Source organism: Vicugna pacos, chromosome 1, assembly GCF_048564905.1.
Source record: "Vicugna pacos chromosome 1, VicPac4, whole genome shotgun sequence".
NCBI lineage: Eukaryota > Metazoa > Chordata > Mammalia > Artiodactyla > Camelidae > Vicugna > Vicugna pacos.
Window position 1 is genome coordinate 66,158,909 of NC_132987.1, and position 20,191 is coordinate 66,179,099.

The window sequence follows — 20,191 nt, forward strand, 5'->3', positions numbered from 1 at the left end:
TAAGATATTTTCCATTAGGGTCAAAATGATTTGTTTATGCCCTTTAAATAGAAGAGTTCACTTACAGACATTCAGTGTCCAGCAGGGTTGGAAATGTGAAGGAGGAACTTTAAAATCTCTGGCCTGTGACTGCACCTCGTATGAGCCTATTTATCTATTTGTAAAATGATGATAATAACAGACTGTTGTGAAAATAACTGGAGGTTATGTATGTAAAAAAATTCGGTAAATTGCAAAGCATTAAACAGATGCCAGGGAATAAATAATGAATGAGAGGATGGACAAACTCCCCAGGTGGCTCAGAAGAGGGAGAGATGCCTTCTTCCTGGAAGGGAGCAAGAATGGCTTCATAGGCAAGATGATTCTAACTAAGCTGAGCTTTGAGGATGGCAAGATTCTCAATGGCCAGAGTTGGTGGGGTGGGGCACCCAAAGTGAAGAAAACTCACAGAAGCAAACAAATGGAGTGCATATTTGGGGAACCACAGTGACTCTAGGGGAGCTGGATAGGAGGAGTTTTAGGTGATGATAATATGGAAAAGGAACATACAAGTGTCTCTATATCATTAATCTGAATAATGGCGCCAGGCAGCACCATTTATTTCAGTAATTCTTGACATTTGTAAATTATAGCCTAGGACAGTAATTGATAATAATAATGATTAATGACGATCATCTCAGATTATCAAGGAAAGTTTAACTATTTAGGAAGGCAGGGAAGTGTGCTTCCATTAGAAATATGTAACTAATAAATAGTTAAAATTAAATATGTTTAAATATACAAACAAACAAACAAACAAGTTTTGGTGCTAGGAGAGACTCCTTTAGCGATCTGAACAATTTAGTTACCTAGAAGAATAATTCTCCTTTCTTGATAATCATGGACAAATGAGGTGTCACCATGTATTGTTTTTGTTTTCTCCTAAAAATTAAATAATCTCCCAGGCAGAAGAAGGGTTAAAAAATATGTCATCAGTTTAAGGCTCTCTGTCACTTCTTACTGTTGTCTAAAACACTGGCTTTTAATTTTTCTCAGAGGAAGGCCATTCTTCTCCTCCTACCTACCTAGAAAGGTGTGTCCTGGTACTTTGTCATAGCTCCTGGTACCATGCAACTACTATAACAGGGGAAAAGATGCTCATGACCACTGTTGTCTTGGGATCACTTGCTAGGAAGCAGAATTGTATGAGTACTGGAGTCAGACTGTTCACACCTACTAGCTCCATGGCCACCACTTACAAGTCCTATAACCATGGGCATCTTAGTTAATAACTTTATGAATCAGTTTCCTCATTTGTATGATGGGTACTACTAATAGTACCTATCTTGTAGGATTGTGAGAATCAAATAAAATAATACATGTAAAGCACTTAGAATAATGCCTAGAACATAGTAAGTGCTCAGTTTACTTTTTCTTATCAAAATGTGTTTATGAAATCTATCCATGTAGCTAAAGTTTATTCCTTTTCATTACTCTAATAGTTATTTTTAAAAGACATGCAGGTAATTTCTGTTACAAACAAGAATGTGAACTTTCTTGTATACATCTCCTGATACAGAAGTCCCAAAGTTCTTTAATTACAGGAGTGGTTGTTCCAGTTTTACATGTGATTTGAATTTATAGAAATTCCACTTGCTCTGTGTTCTTGCTAACACTTGATGTTGTCAGACTTCTGAGTTTTTGTCAATCTGGTTATTTTTCATTTCCCCGACTGCCAATGAAGATGAGCATCTTTTCTCACATGTATGGGCCATTTTTATTTCCTTTTCTGTGAAATCTTTTGCCTGACTGGCTACTGGGTTATTTCTTTTTCTTCATGATTTGAGGGAATTCTTTATGTATTCTAGATACTGCTTCACCTAGGAATTCCCTCTTAGCTAGTCCATTGCCCATCCCACTTTTATGTCACATTGGGTTCAGAGTCATTCTAATCCATCAGAGATTCTTGTTCTTTATATATATCTTTATTCCTTGGGGGAGGGGGTTGTGGAGAAGGGTACAGGTGGACGGGTTGGAAACAAGTCCTGTTTCCTTTTCTGCTGGAATGTATTATTATGTTCAGCAGCAGTAGCAGTAGCAGCAGCTGCTAAGCTCCAAATGCTAGTTGTGGAGGTACAAAATGTCCTGCCATATACAGATAAGATATAAAAAGCAATCCCAGATAGTGAAATTATGGGTATTTCTTCCTTTTGTAGTACTTCAATAATTTCCCATTTTTCAATAATAAACAGGTATTGTTTTTTAGAATCAGAAACACATGTTGTTGTTGTTTTAAAAAAGAATTTTTGCTCTTTAAGCTCTGTGGCTTTCATATATGTTTGATTTTAAACCCAGTGGTAACAAGACTTTAAGAAAAATCCCATTCAGCAGGACTTGGTAGTTGGTTAACATCCAGGGTGAGATCACAAGGTGAGCTCATCTGTGAATTGACTAATGCAACACAGCAGGGTCAAGACATGATAAAGCACGCCCCTTACAGGCTAAACCCTGTGTTCCCCAAAAGGCCATAAACCATGCATTTAGATTTCCTTTGTACTCAGCACAGTGCTAAGTGCTCAGATGTAGGTACTTAATTGAAGCTGCTACTGCTGAGGATGGTGACAATATCCTCGGGGCGAACACTGGCCATGGTGGTTTTTTTCATGCATTGATTTTAAACTGGCTGCCTTCTGTTGTTACTTATGATAGTCTTTTTAGTCTGCCAGGAGACCAGAGAGAAGAGAGAAAATGGACTCAAAGGTCCTGTCATCAAGCTGATGGGATCCAACCAGGAAAAGATAGATGAGGCTCAAGCATGGATCCAGAGGATCCTGACCCTCCAGGACTGCCACGTCATTGAGGATAACCATATCCTCTACCTCGGGGAAGAGGAACATGACATTTTATCCCGGATTCAGAAAATGTTACAGGTCTCTATCTCAGAGATTATCAGTCTAGGAAAGGCAAAGTTAGAGATTAAAGGAGCCCAGGCCGACCTCATTGAGGCGGTTATGAAGATTGAACATATGCTGTGCGAAGTTCAAGAGGAAATGGTAAGAAAAAAGGAGCAAGTCCTTTGGAGCTTATCAGGTGAGTAACTTTTTGTTAAGTTGGAAAGTCAGCTCTCCCACCTATTCCTTCTTTGCAGTGTGAACATGCATGTGTGTCAGTGGATAAGATAGAATGGAAGAGGCGAGGAAACCAAGCTCCGTCTGTGCTGGGCCATAAACTTCTATAGCCATTTTTTGGCTTGCTTTCTACCAGCAGGATTAGTTACTAGTAAATGAAAACACACTCACATACACATACACACACTGATGATGATGATGATGATGGATTGCCTAAGGGGCAATTACATGGAAATCTCAGGGTAACCCAAGCCCAGGCTCTTAGGAAAAAATGTCCATCCCTAATTCTGCAGATGAAGCATTTAAATATAGACACATCCCACTTAATTCATTTCTTTAATAGGGTTTTATTGCGATTATTTATTGCTGGCAGCGTTAGGGTCTCTAAAGTTACTTACTTTGAACCCTCTCACCAAAGTAAATTATTTACTGGTACCATGTGGTCCACTCAGGTATCAATCAGTGAGGCAAAATCCATCACGATGACTAGGAATTTGGGTCTGGAGAGATCCTTTTAACTTAGCCCTAGAGCTAACTAGGAAATTATACCGTTGAAAATACTGCCTGGGGAGATTGAGGCTTATTTGATTCATTTATTCAGCTAATGTTTATTGCACCCATGATATGTGCCAAGCATTGTGCTAGTTGCTGGGGATACAGTGATAAGATGGACATTGTTCCCACTCAAAATCGAATTGGGGAAACTGAGAAGTAAGCAGGTTAGTTATGGAAGAGGAAGGTGAAAGTTCTCTGGCAGCAACCAGGAGAGCCACCTAACCCAGACGTGGGAGGTAAGGGGAAAGCTTCTCTGAGAAGGTGTTGTAAATGGAGAAGTGAAGAATAGGTAGGAGTTAGTAAGGCAAAAAAAGGAACTTTCAAGAAATCAGACCGTAGCTGGGCCTAGATTATGCAAGACTTTTATAAATCACTGAAAGTAAGTATTCAGAGTTTTTCTAGAAACACATGCGGAGCCTTGAAGGATTTTAAGCGAAGATAAGTTCAGACTTGTATTTTAGAAAGATCACTGGTTATAATTTGGAGAATGAATTTAGTACAAAAATTCAACTGTAAAATTTCAAAGGACACCTTATTTTCACCATTTGTTTGTAAAAATAATTCAGGCAGATATGGTCAAAGTGAGTGGGAGTTTGCAATAAACGTTTCCATATTCCACCAAAAAACGTGGACAAAAATAATACTTAAGAATGAGACCCAAGATGATGATTGCTGCTTAGCTTTTGAAATGTAATGAATGTGGGCTTTTAAACTGACCCTGATAGTTCTCAAGAGAACAAGAGACAAAATAACATTGATCTCCTATAAAGCTTGTGGCATTACTTTAAATTAACTGCATTCATAAGGTTGGCCCATTCTCCCAGCTATTGGCAGTTTAGTCATGTAAGTCCCTTGCTTTGCTGCGAGGTAGCATTTTTGGCAGTTGAAGACTAAGCATGTTACTCCACAGCAGCGTTTCAGAAGTTCATGTAGATGTACCCTCTCTTAGTCAGATTAAGATCTTCATTAGCAAAATGAATAATTTTGAAATAAGTTATTACCACAGGGAGCATCGACCATTCATCAGAGCAATATGTTTTAAATAATAGAAATTAGGCATCTCCTCTTTTACGGTGCTCTTTTAATCCTTCCTGTTGAGTACTTCTGATAGCAGGAGTTTGTGGACCTTTGAGTTTCTGGTACCCAGCCCAGTGCCTGGCATGTAATAGGAATTCAGTAAATGTTTGCTGAACTCAAGGGAACTGAACTCTAATACTATACTTTATAAATGTGAGCTATTGCTCTCTAGATTTAATTTACAGTCTCTTTTTTTGGAAATTTCCTGGCTTTGGAGATCCTCTGCTATGGAGTTATGTCCCTCCTGCTCTCATGCTTTCCAGATTTACAACTTGACCCTCTAGAGAGTCTCTCTGGATTTATTATTTGCTTTTCTTGGTCAAAATGAGTCCACTTAATTAGATAACGTGCTGGAGATTAGGTCATTTTAGTATACTAGATCTTAAGTCAAACTAAAAGTAAACTGAAAGAAAAGAAGACTTTTGAGGGGTTTCCATTTGTCCACCTGTATATTTAGTCCAATAAGGAGCTCCTTTGGGCAATAAAAGATTTCCCCTTGAATTTAAAATAGGAAAGAAGGAAAGACGTTAAGGAAATAAAGAAGGAAGAAAAAGAGGGAAAAGAAAGGAAAGGAGGAAAGACAAAACACCATAGACTCTTGATCTCCAAATTTTGCTCTTCTTAGTTGGGTCACATATGAGTAACATGTGTACCAAATATTCTGCCTTGTCGCTTACAGAAAGCACTGGTGAAAGCCAGGTTTATAATCTTAGATCTATACTTTTAGCTGTGTGATATTGAGCAAGTCACTTAACTTCTCTGAATTTCAATTTCCCTATTTGTAAAATTGTGATAATTATTTCAGTGATGGTGGTATAGTAATGCTCAAATGAGATAGAGATATGAAACTGTTTTGAAAACTTTGAAGTGTTATATAAGTGCCGTACTGTTTTCCATCATTCCTTAATGTTTTCTTATGGTTGTCTCTTTTTGTTGGTGGGCATCTTGACTAGAAATATAAATATTTCCTTTTAGCAACACAGTTATATATCATCATTACAGCGTTGGTGGGGGGAGTATGTATTAATTCTCTTTTCTCTCTTATCCCCTCAGCTTCGTAATCCAAACCATATGGGGACAAATTTATTAATCCTCTGTTTTATACTATGACTTCTCAGAGTATTATAGCTATCCTTGCATGTCTTAAATATATAAGGCATACAATTTAAATTGGCTAATCTAGTCCTCCAAATTTTTGTAACCTGTTTCATTGAATTTCTTAACAAACTTTCCCTCTCACAGAGAATTGAGACATAGTTTTATGTTACTCACTTTTAGGGCAACAGACTGATCAGCAACCAGAAAACCAGAATGAAATGAAGGAAAATACTTTTCTGAAATGCTTAAAGCTTTCAACTCGAGAAATTCAGGATCAGAAGAAACAGTTTGAAGACTGTGGTTTGCAGGTTATAAAGGTATACTTAAGGAAGGGAAGGATTTGACCCATCTTGCTATCACTTGGTTCTGCAGCCAGAAGCAAAACTTACCTGCTGATGACTCTAAGCTAGCTGCTCACTGACCTGGGATCCTAGGAATTAGTCTTCAAGGAGGGTAGAGATGGGCAGGTACAAGGAGTATAGTTGGAATCAGGTGGTAGAAATGATGTCAGGATATTTAGAAGCATAGATCAAGACTCAGGGAAAGCTATCTGCCTATCTTAAAGAAATGGAATACCATTTATCACACTGTTTCATAATTGTTTACCTATTTTTATCTCTTACTAAACTATGAGCTTTAAGAGGGCAGAGGCTGTGTCTGCAGTTGTTGACCATTTCATCACCAGTGCCTGGCACATAGTGATCGCTCAGTGAATTTTTATCAAAGAAGGGACAGGGAATTTTGAAGAGATAAAAGTCAAAATACAAGAGGGTTGGGGCCAGGGGAGACTCTTAGGCAACTTCATATGAAAAGCAAATTACATGCAAAGTCATATGCACAGAAGTGCTTTGATTTTTGAAGCAGAATATCAGGCAATTTAAGTAGCGGGTCTTCAGTCTCTTTTTCAGTTTTTCACTTCTTTGGGCTACAGGTGGAGAAGATAGACAATGCGCTTCTCGTGGCTGCCTTCCAAAGAAGGAAGAAAATGATGGAAGAGAGGACCCATGTGAACCCTGTGAGCCACAAGTTGTTCCAGCAAGTCCCCTACCAGTTCTGCAAAATGGTATGCAGAGTTGGCTTTCAAAGAATGTACTCAGTGCCCTGCGGTAGGTATCAGCCCCTCATAATCCGGGTTACTCTGTGTGGGGATTGGTGAACAGACATCAGCAGACGATTCACCATTAATAGCATTTGTTGCTTCAGTGAGGGGATCATTTATGTCTGGAATTTAGTGGTAAAATCATTTGGAAAGGGTCATAGTTAAAATTTTTTCTTCATATATTTTGTTGCTGATGGGTTTTATGTTGTTGAAAGTGTTAACAACAAGAGCTGCAGGTCCCTGTTCTTCTCTGTGTTTGTGTCCTCTCTGCAGAGAGCCCTCTGGAGCTTTTTTACTCCCCTTGTCTCAACAAAATAATTATCAACACTACCAAACCATCTTCATCCCTTAATTAAAAGGGCATTTTCCTGAATTTAATAAAGTTGATCTTTTCCATTCTCTTCATTTCCTGTAGCTGCTAGTGAATGAATTAGATACCACCTGGCAGGTGAAGCGAATAATATTTTCAGATCCTTCTCAACTATGGGAGTTCCGTGTATAGCTTGCATGTCTCTTCTCAGTTGTACAAAAATATTGCATACTCAATTGTTATATTTTCCCCTTTAAATCTCTCCAACAGAGGCTAAGAAGTCTAGTATTAATCATGGAGGATACCTAGGAAAGCAGCTTGATTTTGCCTGGTCCTTTAAATATGTGGCTCTGGATCTTTACCTTTCCAAATATGTAGCATGATCCTCGCTGTGGAGCCTCCTACTCCTAGTCTTGATTTCTAGATAACAAAGGGTCTGGAAATCATCTTCTCTTTGGCCCAGAGAGAACAGAAGCAATACCTAGGGTAAAAATTGAACATAAACAATTTTTTGTAATTTTTTTACCTGGAGGTAAAAATTGACAAATGAATCCCCACGTAGTCTTTGAGTGTAACCAGGAAAGTGATGGTCCGTATGGTCCTTTCATTGGCAAAGTATTAAAAATTCATAACTTCTATTTGCTCCTACACCCATTGTAACTGGCTTCTCTGCACTACCCTCTCCCCCATCGCCCCTTCTACTTCTGCTTAAATTACTCTCACTAAAATCATCACGATCCTCCTATTTTCCAAACTCAGTGAGTCCCCTGTTTTCAGTCCTGTGGCAGATGCTGCTGATTGCCTACCTACCATCTTTCATATTTCCTCCCCAAACAGCTAGGACACACATCATCCTCCCAAAGGAGACAGTCCCAAAGTCTCATCCAGTCTCATCATCGGCCTCAAGTCCAGGCAGTCCTCTCGTAAAGCTTAAAGGCAATTGCCCTTATACACTCATTATATAACGATGTAAGTAGAGCAGGAAAACCACAATAAAAACTCCCATTTCAAAAGGGGAAAAGGAAAGACACACGTCACTGATCTATACCACTCGTCACATATGCTGGACTTGTAATTTGTTCAGCCATACAGTCACTTTAAGAACTCAGCAGGCAAGAGACCCGTTTGCATCTGGTCAAGTTCTTGTCTTTATAACTCACCCTGAAGCTTGTCTGCATCTAGTCTTTAAGCCTCAAGATTCTGGTCTTTTACCTACCGGCTCTGTGCTCTGCCCATCTCCCTATCCCTTAGCTTAACAGCCACTACCTTGAGGCAATTCAGACAATAGGCTCAGTAAGGAGATACTACCTAGGATGTGACTTGTGCCAATGTGTCTGCTGAGAGCGCTTAACTGACGATGCCCGAGAAACCCAGGAAACATCAGTTTTGTCACTACTGAAGCTGTTTGCAACTCATTTTTTTTAAAACCTAATTTTCAGTTGGAGTACAAAGGTTCTTGGCTTATTCACCCCTGCAAGGTTCCAAATTATGGGACTGTCAGTGAATTTAGAGGACATGTGCTGGTAGAGGGGGCTTCTATTAACAAAGCTTTATTTATTTTTTCCTGTCTTTCTTGCATTCTAGCTAGTTCTATTCAGAATTCATCTCTTACTTGTAAGATTTCACTGAATGCTGCAAGAATGAGCCTACATGGTTGCAGTTTCTTTATTGGGTTCATTCATTCATTCCAGAAGTATTTATTGAGAACATTCTAAGAGTCAGGCCCTGTGCTAGGTGGGAGGGATACAACAATGAAACAAAATACATAGAATTTCTGCCCTTATAATTTATAATCTAGTGAGTCTATCTGTTGTCCATTCTTTAAATGTTAGTGTTTTCTGGAGTTCTGAAGGAAGCCTCTTTTTTCTTCTAAAATGTCCCCCTGGGTGCTTACACCTTTCCCATCGCTTCAGCTCCTACCTCTGTGATGATGACTTACACATTTGTATCCCCTGCTTTTCTCCTGACCCACAGGTCCATATTTCTGGCTGTCTTTTGGACTTCTCTAACTAGATGTCCTGTAGCCACTTCAAACTGAACTCTTTCCTTGGCCATACTTTTCCTTAAGAAAGAGGATCCCCACCCCTACCCCGATACTCCCTAACCTGGTTAACACCACCATCTATCTACCACGTCTTCTAAGCTGGAAACTTTACCATCCTCCGCTCCTTCCTTTCTCTCACTTTCATATCCAGGCACTCACGCAGTCTTAGTGATTTTCTCTTGGTAAAATTCTCAGTCTAGCCTTACCTCTCTGTTCCTACTGCCTTAGTTCATCTTCCCCTAGGCCCAGACAATTACTTGGCCCTTTCCTTGCCTCAAAATTACCCCTATCTATGTGTATTCTATGTATATTCTACTGACTTTGTGCTAAGCTTAATCCTTTTCGCCCCTGAGGTAGTAAGTAGCAGGAAGTTAATGGGTGGAAGAACAAAGAGCAAGAAGAAACTCCCAGGAAAGAAATCTTTGATTTTTAATCTCAAAATATTACCTCACCACATAAAATTGTACTATATTTTATCTGTTTAAGTGTGGGAGTTCTCTTTGTGAACTTTTGAGAATGAAGATCATTTCTTAGTCACTTTTGAAGCTCAAGTTCATCATAGCTGTGTCTATTTAGCACTTAAAATGTGGTTAATCTAAATTGAGATGTGCAGTTAAGTATCAAATGCACATTGGATTTTAAAGACCACTACCAAAGAAGAAAATGTAAAATATCTCCTTAATAATTTTTGTATTGATTACATGTTGCAATGATAACATTTTGGATAATAGGTTAAATAAAAATATTAATTTTACTTGTTTCTTTTTACCTTTTTTAATGTGGCTACTAGAAAATTTTAAATTACATATGTGGCCCATTGCATTTCTGTTGTTCAGTGCTGCTCTAGAATATGAAAGTGTTTGGTTAAGTCCCAAGTAAATGTAAAGAATGAGGGAGGGAAAAATGGAAGGGAAGGAGGGGGAGAGAATATGGCTTTAAAGGAATTTTCTATTTTTTTTCCTGCTAAGTAGGGGTAGAAAAGGCATTAAGCAGGGATTACCTTGAGGTACAGAGTTTGGCCCTCTGCCTTCTGAGTGTTCTTACTATTACAGAGAAGATAAAATAGATCACAAGCATTTATATCATAGTGGAGAATATTCATTTCCGGTGGTTGGGATAGAGCACATTCTGTTGGTATCGTAGTATTAAGGATGCCTGATGGATGGAAAACTGCCTGGTGAGGACACACCTAGATCAAAAACATGTGGAAATTCTCTATGGGGTATTTTGCCAGGCTATGGTGAGAACTGGTGACCTACCCCTGCCCCGCAGTAGAGAATACTCCTTCTAGGAACCAGAATGTTTATGGCCCCTAAATCCTGAGTGTCTATTCCTAAACAATGCAGCATATACACTAACATTACTTCATAAGCTCAGCATTCCCCTTATTTTGTCATATTTTTCTTGTAATGCTGTCCACAAATTTGGGAGACACTTTGCCTTCTTGGATGCTTTTTTTTTTACTAGCTATATTCTCAAGAGTTCTAGAGATATCCTTATTTGTAGCTTGTAGAAGTCAGGCCATGTTCTAAGAAGAAATAGAACCTTCTCTCCATTATGCTCTTTCTTAGCTGCTTAGTTTGTAATGTTGACTTAAGTCATACTGTCTCTGAACCTCAGATTTTTCATCTGTTATATGGAGATATTACCCAAGTCACAGATTAATTGAAGATAATCAATGTAAAAACGCTTTGTAAATCATAGACTCCTCTGTAAACTCCCATGGTATATTTAAATGTAAGGTATTATGTTCGTGATATTAGTGATAATTTGCCACAAGTGAACAGCTTTGGCTGTCTTTGCTACAGATAGAGAGACTTGGGACTAGGAGATGGTGATTATTTGGAGGACTAGAGAGAAAATACATATGAGTACTGAAATAGGCAATATGATTTGCCAGATCATAATAATCCTTAAATATTTTTTCTCTTATCAGATCCAAAATATGGAGCTGGAATATATTTCACCAAGAACCTCAAAAACATAGCATACCACGTCAAGAAAACACCTGCCACAGATAAGCTTATCTATGTGTTTGAGGCTGAAGTACTCACAGGCTCCTTCTGCCAGGGTCAACAGTTGAATATTGTTCCTCCGCCGTTGCTTCCTGGAGCCATAGATAGCCATGACAGTGTGGTTGACAATGTTTCCAGCCCTGAAATCTTTGTCATTTTTAGTGACACGCAGGCTGTGCCCCAATATTTGTGGACTTGCACGCAGGATCATGTACAGTCACATGATTACTCATCAGGACAAATGAGCAAGCAACAGCCCTGAAAGAAATTCTGAAGTGGCAGCCCTGTTGATTAAGATCCATATCATTTTAATAATAGGCATGACCTTGCTTTGGAGGAACTAATCAAAGAATGACCATAAATGATTCAAAGAGTTGTTTGAATATGTCACATGGGTTGTCTCTGTGGACTGACTGAGTGATTGCAGAGATCAGCCACAAACTAGCATCTTAGTGCCTTCATCTTTACCTTCCTCTCTTGGGGTGGGAGTGGATCGATGACAACTAAAACACTCTCAGGACCATTCCCTCTCCTTTAAGTTGCCCTTTCATCTTCTTTACCACAGGTAACGACAAAAATGTTTTACCTGTAATGAAGAGATTTTTCCAGTATATAATCCAAGCCTTTTATTTTGTAAACTGGTAATTGTGTAACATATCAGGACAGCAGGATGATTTTAGATTTTCCAGTAAATCTTATAAAGCACTTTAGATATCAAAATAAATCACCTTTATCTATGTAAGTGGCTCTGAAAAATTGTGTAAAATGAAATTATTTGAAGTGGAAGAACATCAGAAGGCTGATAATCTACTAATAGCCTGTTTGAATTTGAAACACCATGAGATCAAATTGTTAATTCACCAAATATGCCTTGATCACTGTATGTGTTTCAGTCACTTCCTGGGTGCTGAGGATATGATGCTGGATGAGAAAAATGTCTTCATAAGGCTTTCGGCCTGAATAATCAGAAAGGCATCTATGGACAAATTAACGATCTAACCTTCGATTGTATATAACAGAAGAGGAATTACAGAGTCTTTGGAAAAATTTAAGGAGGAGAGGAATAAACCTGCACATCTCACTCTAAACCACCCACTAGGTACCTGGAAACCCCCAACTTCCTGCCTAAGCAGCTCCAGGTCTACTTCCAGGGCCTGATTGGGCCTCTCCTACCAAGGGTGGACTGTATCACAGTCTGCATCAGGAATGGCCATGGGGTGACTGTTTTCAGGGATGTAGCTTGGACATGAGGGCTGAGGTGTTCACACATCTGTGCATGAGACTGGTACAGAGCTGAGGGTGAAAGGACAGATGTAAAAGGATTTCAAAAGATAATGAAGGAAAAGCTAAGTTTACAAGGATAAGAAAAAAAAATCCATATCGTGAAACATAGTGAAACTGTAGGCCACCAAAGAGGTGATTTTAAAAACAGCCATAGGGAACAGTCAAGTCATTTACAAAGGAATGACAATTAGACTGACAACATACTTCTTATTGTAAGCAGAATAATGTCCTCCCCCTGCACATTGCAAAGATGTCCACATCTTAACCTCCTGAATCTGTGAATGTATTACCTTGCATGTCAAAAGATATTTTGCCGATGTGATTGAAGTTACCCCTCAGATGGGAAGATTAGCCAGGATTATCCAGGTGTGCCCAATCTAATCACACAAGAGATGGCAGCATGAGAAGTTTTATTTGATGGCTCATTCTTGTTCTGAGATGTAGAGAGCTATGGGCAAGGACCAGGGACAAGTTTCTCTCTTGTAATTGATTTCTACTCTCATACCATTGTAGTTGGACGAGGTGCTTGATATGATTTCAATCTTCTTAAACTTATTGATTTGTTTTGTGCCATGTATGTATATATTCCTCTTCATATTCTTTTTCATTATAGGCCATTGAAGTATTGATTATAGTTTCCTGTGCTATACAGTAGGACATTGTTTTGTATCTGTTTTATATATAGTATTGTGTATGTGTTAATCCTAGACTCCTAATTTATCCCTCCCCTTTCCCCTTTAGTAACCATAAGTTTGTTTTCTATGTCTGTGAGTCTGTCTCTGTTTTTTAAATAAGCTCATTTTTGTCCTTTTTTTTTTTCAGTTCCACATACAAGTGATATCATATGGTATTTTTGTTTCTCTTTCTGGCTTACTTCACTTAGTATGATAATCTCCAGGTCCACCCATGTTGCACAAATGACATTATTTCATTCTTTTTTATGGCTGACTAGTATTCCAGCAGTGTGTGTGTGTGTGTGTGTGTGTGTGTGTCTGTGTGTGTGTGTCTGTGTCTACATACCACATCTTCTTTATCCAGTCATCTGTCAATGGACATTAGGTTGCTTCTATGTGTTGGCTATTGTAAATAGTGCTACCATGAACATCAAGGTGCAAGTATCTTTTTGAATTAGTTTCCTCTGGATATATGCCCAGGAGTGAGATAGCTGGATCACGTGGTAAGTCTGTTTTTAGTTTTTTAATGAATTTCCATATTGTTTTCCATAATGGTTGCAGCAAACCACATTCCCACCAACAGTGTAAGAGAGTTTCCTTTTCTCCACACCCTTACCAGCACTTATTGTTTGTGGACTTTTAAATGATGGCCATTCTGACTGGTGTGAGGTGATACCTCATTGTAGTTTTGACTTGCCTTTCTCTGATAATTTGCGATCATGGAATGAAATGCCTATTGGCCATTTCTACCAATTATTTAAAGGAGAGTTAACACTTATCCTTCTCAAACTATTCCAAAAAATTTAAGAGGAAGGAATGTTTCAGAACTTATTCTACAAGGTCAGCATCACACTGATACCAAAATGAGACAGACATGAACAAAAAAACATGAAATTATATGTGGAATCTAAAAAAACCAACCAACCAAGCAAACAAAACAAAAATAGACTCAGATTCAGAGAACAATCGAGTGGTTACCAGAGGTGAGTGGGTGTTGGGCAAAATAGGTGAAGGGAATTAAGAGTTATAAACCTCTACTTATAAAATAAATAAGCCACAGGGATGTAACAGCATAAGGAATATGATCAATAATATTGTAATAACTTTGTATCGGGACACATGGTTACTAGACTTATGGTGATCATTTCATAATGTATGTAAATGTCAAATCACTATGTAGTACTCCTGAAACTAACATAATATTCTACATCAACTATTATTTCAATTAAAACAAAGAATTGGGAAAAAATCCAACTACATATTGTTTACAGAAGATATAACAAAATCATTAAAATGCAAAGAGATTGAAAATTAAAAGATGGAAAAAATGTAATTAATGAACACTCACCCAAAAAAGCTGGTGTAGCTGTATTAATAATGACAAAAATAGACCTTAAGTTAAAGGATGTTATTAGGGATAAATGACTACTCAATAATAACAAAAGATTCAATTAACCAGGAATAGATATAATAATAAGCCTATATGTATTTAATAACATCTAAAACTATGTAAGACAAAACCTGACAGAATTAAAGGTAAAACTGACAAAATCTACTCTCTTAAGAGTTTTAACACAGCTCTCTCAGTAAATAATAGACCCTCAGTTAGAAAAAAAAGACACAAACTAGTAAGACTGCAGAAAATTTGAATAACAGTTTTTAGCTAATGTACATGTATAGAACCCTCCACCCAGCAATTAGAGAATACATGATCTTCTCAAGTATACATAGAACAGTTATATTTATTGACCATATTCTAAGTTCAACAATTTTAAAGATACTCTCTATTGCACTGTGTTTTCTGACCGTCATCCATCATATAATTAACTTAGAAATCAATTTTAAAAAAAGCTTAAAAATAAATACATACGGAAATGAGATATACACTTCAAAATAATACCTCATAGATCATGAAAGTATAACAGAAATTAGAAAATATTTAGAACTGTATAATGAAAATATTACTAATACATTTTGACCAAAAGCTAAAATAGTTCTTTAATAATAAAGCCTTAAAGCTTATATTAAGAAAAAAATAAAGGCAAAAATTAATCAGCTAAGCATCTAACTTAAGGTAAAAGAAAATTAGAATTTAAGAATGAAAACAGAAAATAATTAAATAGAAGTAAACATACATCAGAGAGAAGTAATCAATAGCTGCTTGTCTGCAAAAATTTTAAAAATAGAAAAATCTTTGATATGACTGCTGAAGAAAAAAGGTACAAATAAAGAATCTTAGGAATCAAAGGAGGATGTTTAAGATCCTTTTAGATTAGAGATCTAAAGATAAGATAATAGTAGAAATAATTTTATGCTAATAAATTGAAAATTTAGACAAAAATGTTGATTTGCCTAGGAAAAATAACTTACCAAAATTGACTGAAGAACTAGGAAATCTTGAATTTTCTAATATCTATTCAATAAGGTGAATTAGTAATTAAAAATTTGCCTACCAAGTAAACAAATAAATACAACAAGCTAAGATGATTTTACTAGTGAGTTCTACCAAATCTTCAAAGAACAGATAATTTCAGTCTTCTGGAATTATAAGCATAAAATCTTCTGGAAAACAGAAATAGAGGGAATACTCCTCAACAGATTTTTTCAGAGTTAGTTTGGTAACCTTGATATCAAAAGTATAAAAGAATGTAAATTAGGAAAAATGCATACTGAATTATTTTTGTAAATAGATACTCAAATCCTAATAAAATATTAATAGATATAATTCAGCTCTATATAAATACATCATAGTCGAGTTGGGTTTATCTCAGAAACGTAAAAATAGTTTCACTTCAGAATACCTATTAATATAACTCACCATGTAAATACATTAAAGTGTAGCTCATTTCAATATATAGAGAAAATCACATGATAAACAATTCATAAAAGAATACCTACCAGAACCCTAGGGCAAGCATCATATTTCTTGGTAAGACATTAGAGCGATTCCCTACAAAATCAGGGATGAGACAATGGATGCTTCCTATTACCACTTCAGTAGTGAATTCAAACACAGTGAAGAGCAAACGAACTAAAAATGGAGAAACAAAAATGTTTTAAATTACAGGAAATAGGATTGTCTGTAAAAATCCAAGAAAATCTGGAGACAGATTATTAGAATAAAAGCATTTTGCAAGGTTTTGGATAGACTGGGATTTCAAAATTGTAGAATAGATAAACAAGATTACACTGTATAGCACAGGGAAATATACACAAAATGTTATGATAAATCACAGAGAAAAAAATGTGACAATGAGTGTGTATATGTCCATGAATGACTGAAAAATTGTGCTGAACACTGGAATTTGACACAACATTGTAAAATGATTATAAATCAATAAAAAATGTTAAAAAATTTATATATAAATCAAGTTTCATTTCTATGCATGAGAAACTGAACATAAAGGCTTTTTTTACCTTTACAATAGCAACAGCAAAAAAATAAGACAACTAAAATTAAATTTAACAAAAGATGTATAAAAACTTCATTAAAAATTACAAAACATCACTGAAAGGCATTTAAGAAGACCTAAATAAATGGAGAGATATACTATATCCTTATTGAGAAGACTCTATATAATAAAGATGTCTTTTCTCCAAAAATTAATCTTATCAATTCAATACAATTTCAATCAAAATCATAAGAAATTTTCTTCATAGAAACAGATGTAGTTGTTGCAAAATTTATATTAAGCAAAAAGATCCAAGAAGAGCCAAGGCAATTTTAGAGATGTAAAATGAAGTGGAGGTGACTTGACCTACAATATATTATGAGTTATTATAGAACTACAGTAATTAAGATGTGTTACTTGTGTAGGGATAGACTAACAAACCAACTGAGTAGAATAGAATAGAAAGCTCCAAAACAGACCTGGGCCAATATGGAAACTTGAGAATATATGTATCTCAAATATATATATATTGAATACATATAAAAATACACTTGTATATGTATAGTTGAGACATATATCTCTCATTTATATATTATATATATAAATGGTATAAATATACTAAAAAATTCTGCATCTTTTCACATTGCAGGTTTTAACAATGTCAATATTTTTATGGTACATTAAGATATTTTCAGCAAATATTTACAGTTAGAAACTAAGTACCGTTTAAAAATCAAATTTTATGTAATAAAGAATACAATTGATTTCTTATCAAGTTTCCATGTTCAAGTCAAAACTGCTATTTGATGCTTGTCGATTTCTCCTTTTATGTTTGTTAACAATTCCCTTATATATTGAAGTGCTTCTTGGGTTCATAAATATTTACAATTGTTGTATCTTCTTGGATTGATCTCTTGAGCATTACATAGTGATCTTGTCTCTTGTAACAGTCTTTATTTTAAATCTATTTTGTCTGTTGTCAGTATTGCTACTTCAGCTTTCTTTAGATTTCCATTTGCATAGAATATTTTTTTCCATCCCCTTACTTTCAGCCTGTATGTGTCTCTAGCTCTAAAATGGGTTTCTTGTAGACAGCACATATATGGGTCTTATTTTTGTATCCATTCAGCCAGTCTATTACTTTTGGTTGGAGTGTTTAATCCATTTACATTTAAGGTAATTATTGATACATATGTTCTTATTGCCATTTTGTTAATTGTTTTGGGTTTGTTTTGTGGGTCTTTTTTTTTTTTTCTCTTTCTTCTTTTTGTTTTCTTTTCTTATGATTTGATGACTGTAGAGTTACATTGGTTCATGATTATCATGAGGTTTTGGTATGGAAGTCTATATGTATATATGATTGTTTTAAGTTGCTGATCTTTTAATTTCAAATGCACTTTAGATACCCTCTATTTGTACCCTCCTCCCTCATGATTACGTGTCTTATTTCTAGTTGTGGCCTTTCTTTTTTTTACCTAGAGAAGTTCCTTTTATTTTAATATATATTTTTACTAAAGTATAGTCAGTTTACAATGTTGTGTCAATTTCTGGTGTACAGCACAACACTTCAGTCATATAGGAACATACATATATTTATTTTCATATTCCTTTTCACCATATGTTACCTCAAGATACTGAGTATAGTTCACTGTGCTATACAGTATGAACCTGTTGTTTGAGAAGTTTCCTTAACATTTTTTGTAAAGCTTTTCTGGTGGTGCTAAATTCTTTTAGCTTTTGTTTATCTGTGAAGCTTTTGATTTCTCCATCAAATCTGAACAAGAGCCTTGCTGGATAGAATATTCTTGGTTATAAGTTTTTCCCTTTTCATCACTTAAAATATATCGTGCCATTCCCTTCTGGCCTGTAGAGTTTCTTCTGAAAATAAGCTTATATAATCTTATGGAAGTTCCCTTGTATCTTACTTGCTGTTTTTCTCTTGCTGGTTTTAATATTTTCTCCTTATCCTTAATTTTTGTCAATCTGATTACTATGTGCCTTGGTATGTTCCTCTTTGGGTTAACCCTCTTTGGGTTGTGTGGAACTCTCTGTGCTTCCTGGACTTGGGTGACTGTTTCCTTTCCCAAATTGGGGAAATTTTTGGCTATTATCTATTTGAATATTTTCTCAGGTCCTTTCTCTCTCTCTTTCTAGGACCCCTATAATGTGAATATTAATACACTTCATGTTGTCCCAGAGTTCTCTTAAACTATCCTAATTTCTTTTCATTCTTTTTTCTGTTCTGCAGTAGTGATATCCACTAATCTGCTCACTGATCTGTTGTTCTGCCTCAGTTAGTCTATTCTTGGTTCCTTCTAGTCTGTTACTCATTTCAGTAATTTTATTCTTCAACTCTGGATATTCTTTATATTTTCTAACTCTTTTGCTAAAAACTTCCCTCCATGTGTCTATACTCCTCCTGAGTTCTCTGGATATCTTCACCATCATTATTCTAAACTCTTTCTTGGATAGATTGCCCATCTCCTCATCACTTATTTCTTCTTCTGGGATTTTATCTTGTGCCTTGGCCTGGAAGATATTTCTCTGCTGCCTCATATTGTCTAACTTTGTGTTTTTAGGTTTGGAGAAGTGGCCTTCTGTGGGAGATGTCCTATGTGTCCCAGCAGTACACTCCTCTCTTGTCACCCAAGGGCCAGGGTCCAGCTGGTCCCAGTGTAGAGTCTGGCCTGCATTTGTGGATTCCTTCCACAAGCTTTGGGATTGTTTTCTTATTTCTGGTATCTGCCCCTTGGTGAATGAGGCTGGACTAGAGGCTTATGCAGGTTTCCTGGCAGGAGTCAGTGCCTGTCCACTGCTGGGTGGAACTTGGTCCTGGCCCTCTGGTGAGTAAAGCCAGGTCTAGGGGTGTGTCTAGAGGTGGCTGAGGGCTCAGGAAGTCTGATGATGGGTGGGGCTGTGTTCCCACCCAGTATGTTGTTTGGCCTGAGGCTTTCCAGCACTTAAGCCTACAGGCTATTAGGTGGGGCTAGGTCTTGGTTCTAAAGACCTAAGCAAGATATTGGCCTTCAGGAAAGTAGATGAACACTCCCTGAATGTCCACCATAACCTTTCATGTCCCCAGGGTGAGCCACAGCCACCCCTACCTCCCCAGGAGACCTTCCAAAACCAGCAGGCAGGTCTGGCCCAGGTTCCTATGAAGTCACTACCTCTGCCCTTGGACCCTGCATGTGCGAAATTATGTGTGCTTCCCCAGAGAGTGAAGTCTCGGTTATTCCCAGTCCCATGGGGCTCCTGGAGTTAAGCCCCACTGGCCTTCAAAATTATATGTTCTGGAGTCTTCACCTCCCAGTGCTGGAGCCCTGGGCTGGGGAGCCTCACATCGGGCTCAGAACTCTCACTCCTGTAGGAGGGCCTCTGCAACTTATTCTTCAGCTTGTGGGTCAATCCCCCCACCCCAGAGGGTATATCACAAGCACGCCCCTCCTACTGTCTCGCTGTGGTTCCCTCTTTATGTTTCCAGTTGAGGAGGATCTTTCTTGCTAGGTTCCAGTCTTTTTAACCGATGGCTATTTAGC

The 20,191-nt window shown here is 37.0% G+C and overlaps 1 protein-coding gene across 1 annotated transcript in view; it reads left to right on the forward strand.

The window, feature by feature from the left end:
- Window positions 1–11,567, forward strand: part of PARP9 (poly(ADP-ribose) polymerase family member 9) — a 26,486-nt gene extending 14,919 nt beyond the window's left edge. Inside the window, exons 8-11 of the mRNA XM_072964014.1 lie at window positions 2,698–3,069; window positions 6,018–6,154; window positions 6,769–6,943; window positions 11,227–11,567. Of these exons, the coding sequence (XP_072820115.1) occupies window positions 2,698–3,069; window positions 6,018–6,154; window positions 6,769–6,943; window positions 11,227–11,567 (1,025 nt within the window). The remainder of the gene's footprint in view (window positions 1–2,697; window positions 3,070–6,017; window positions 6,155–6,768; window positions 6,944–11,226) is intronic.
- Window positions 11,568–20,191: the final 8,624 nt, after the last annotated feature.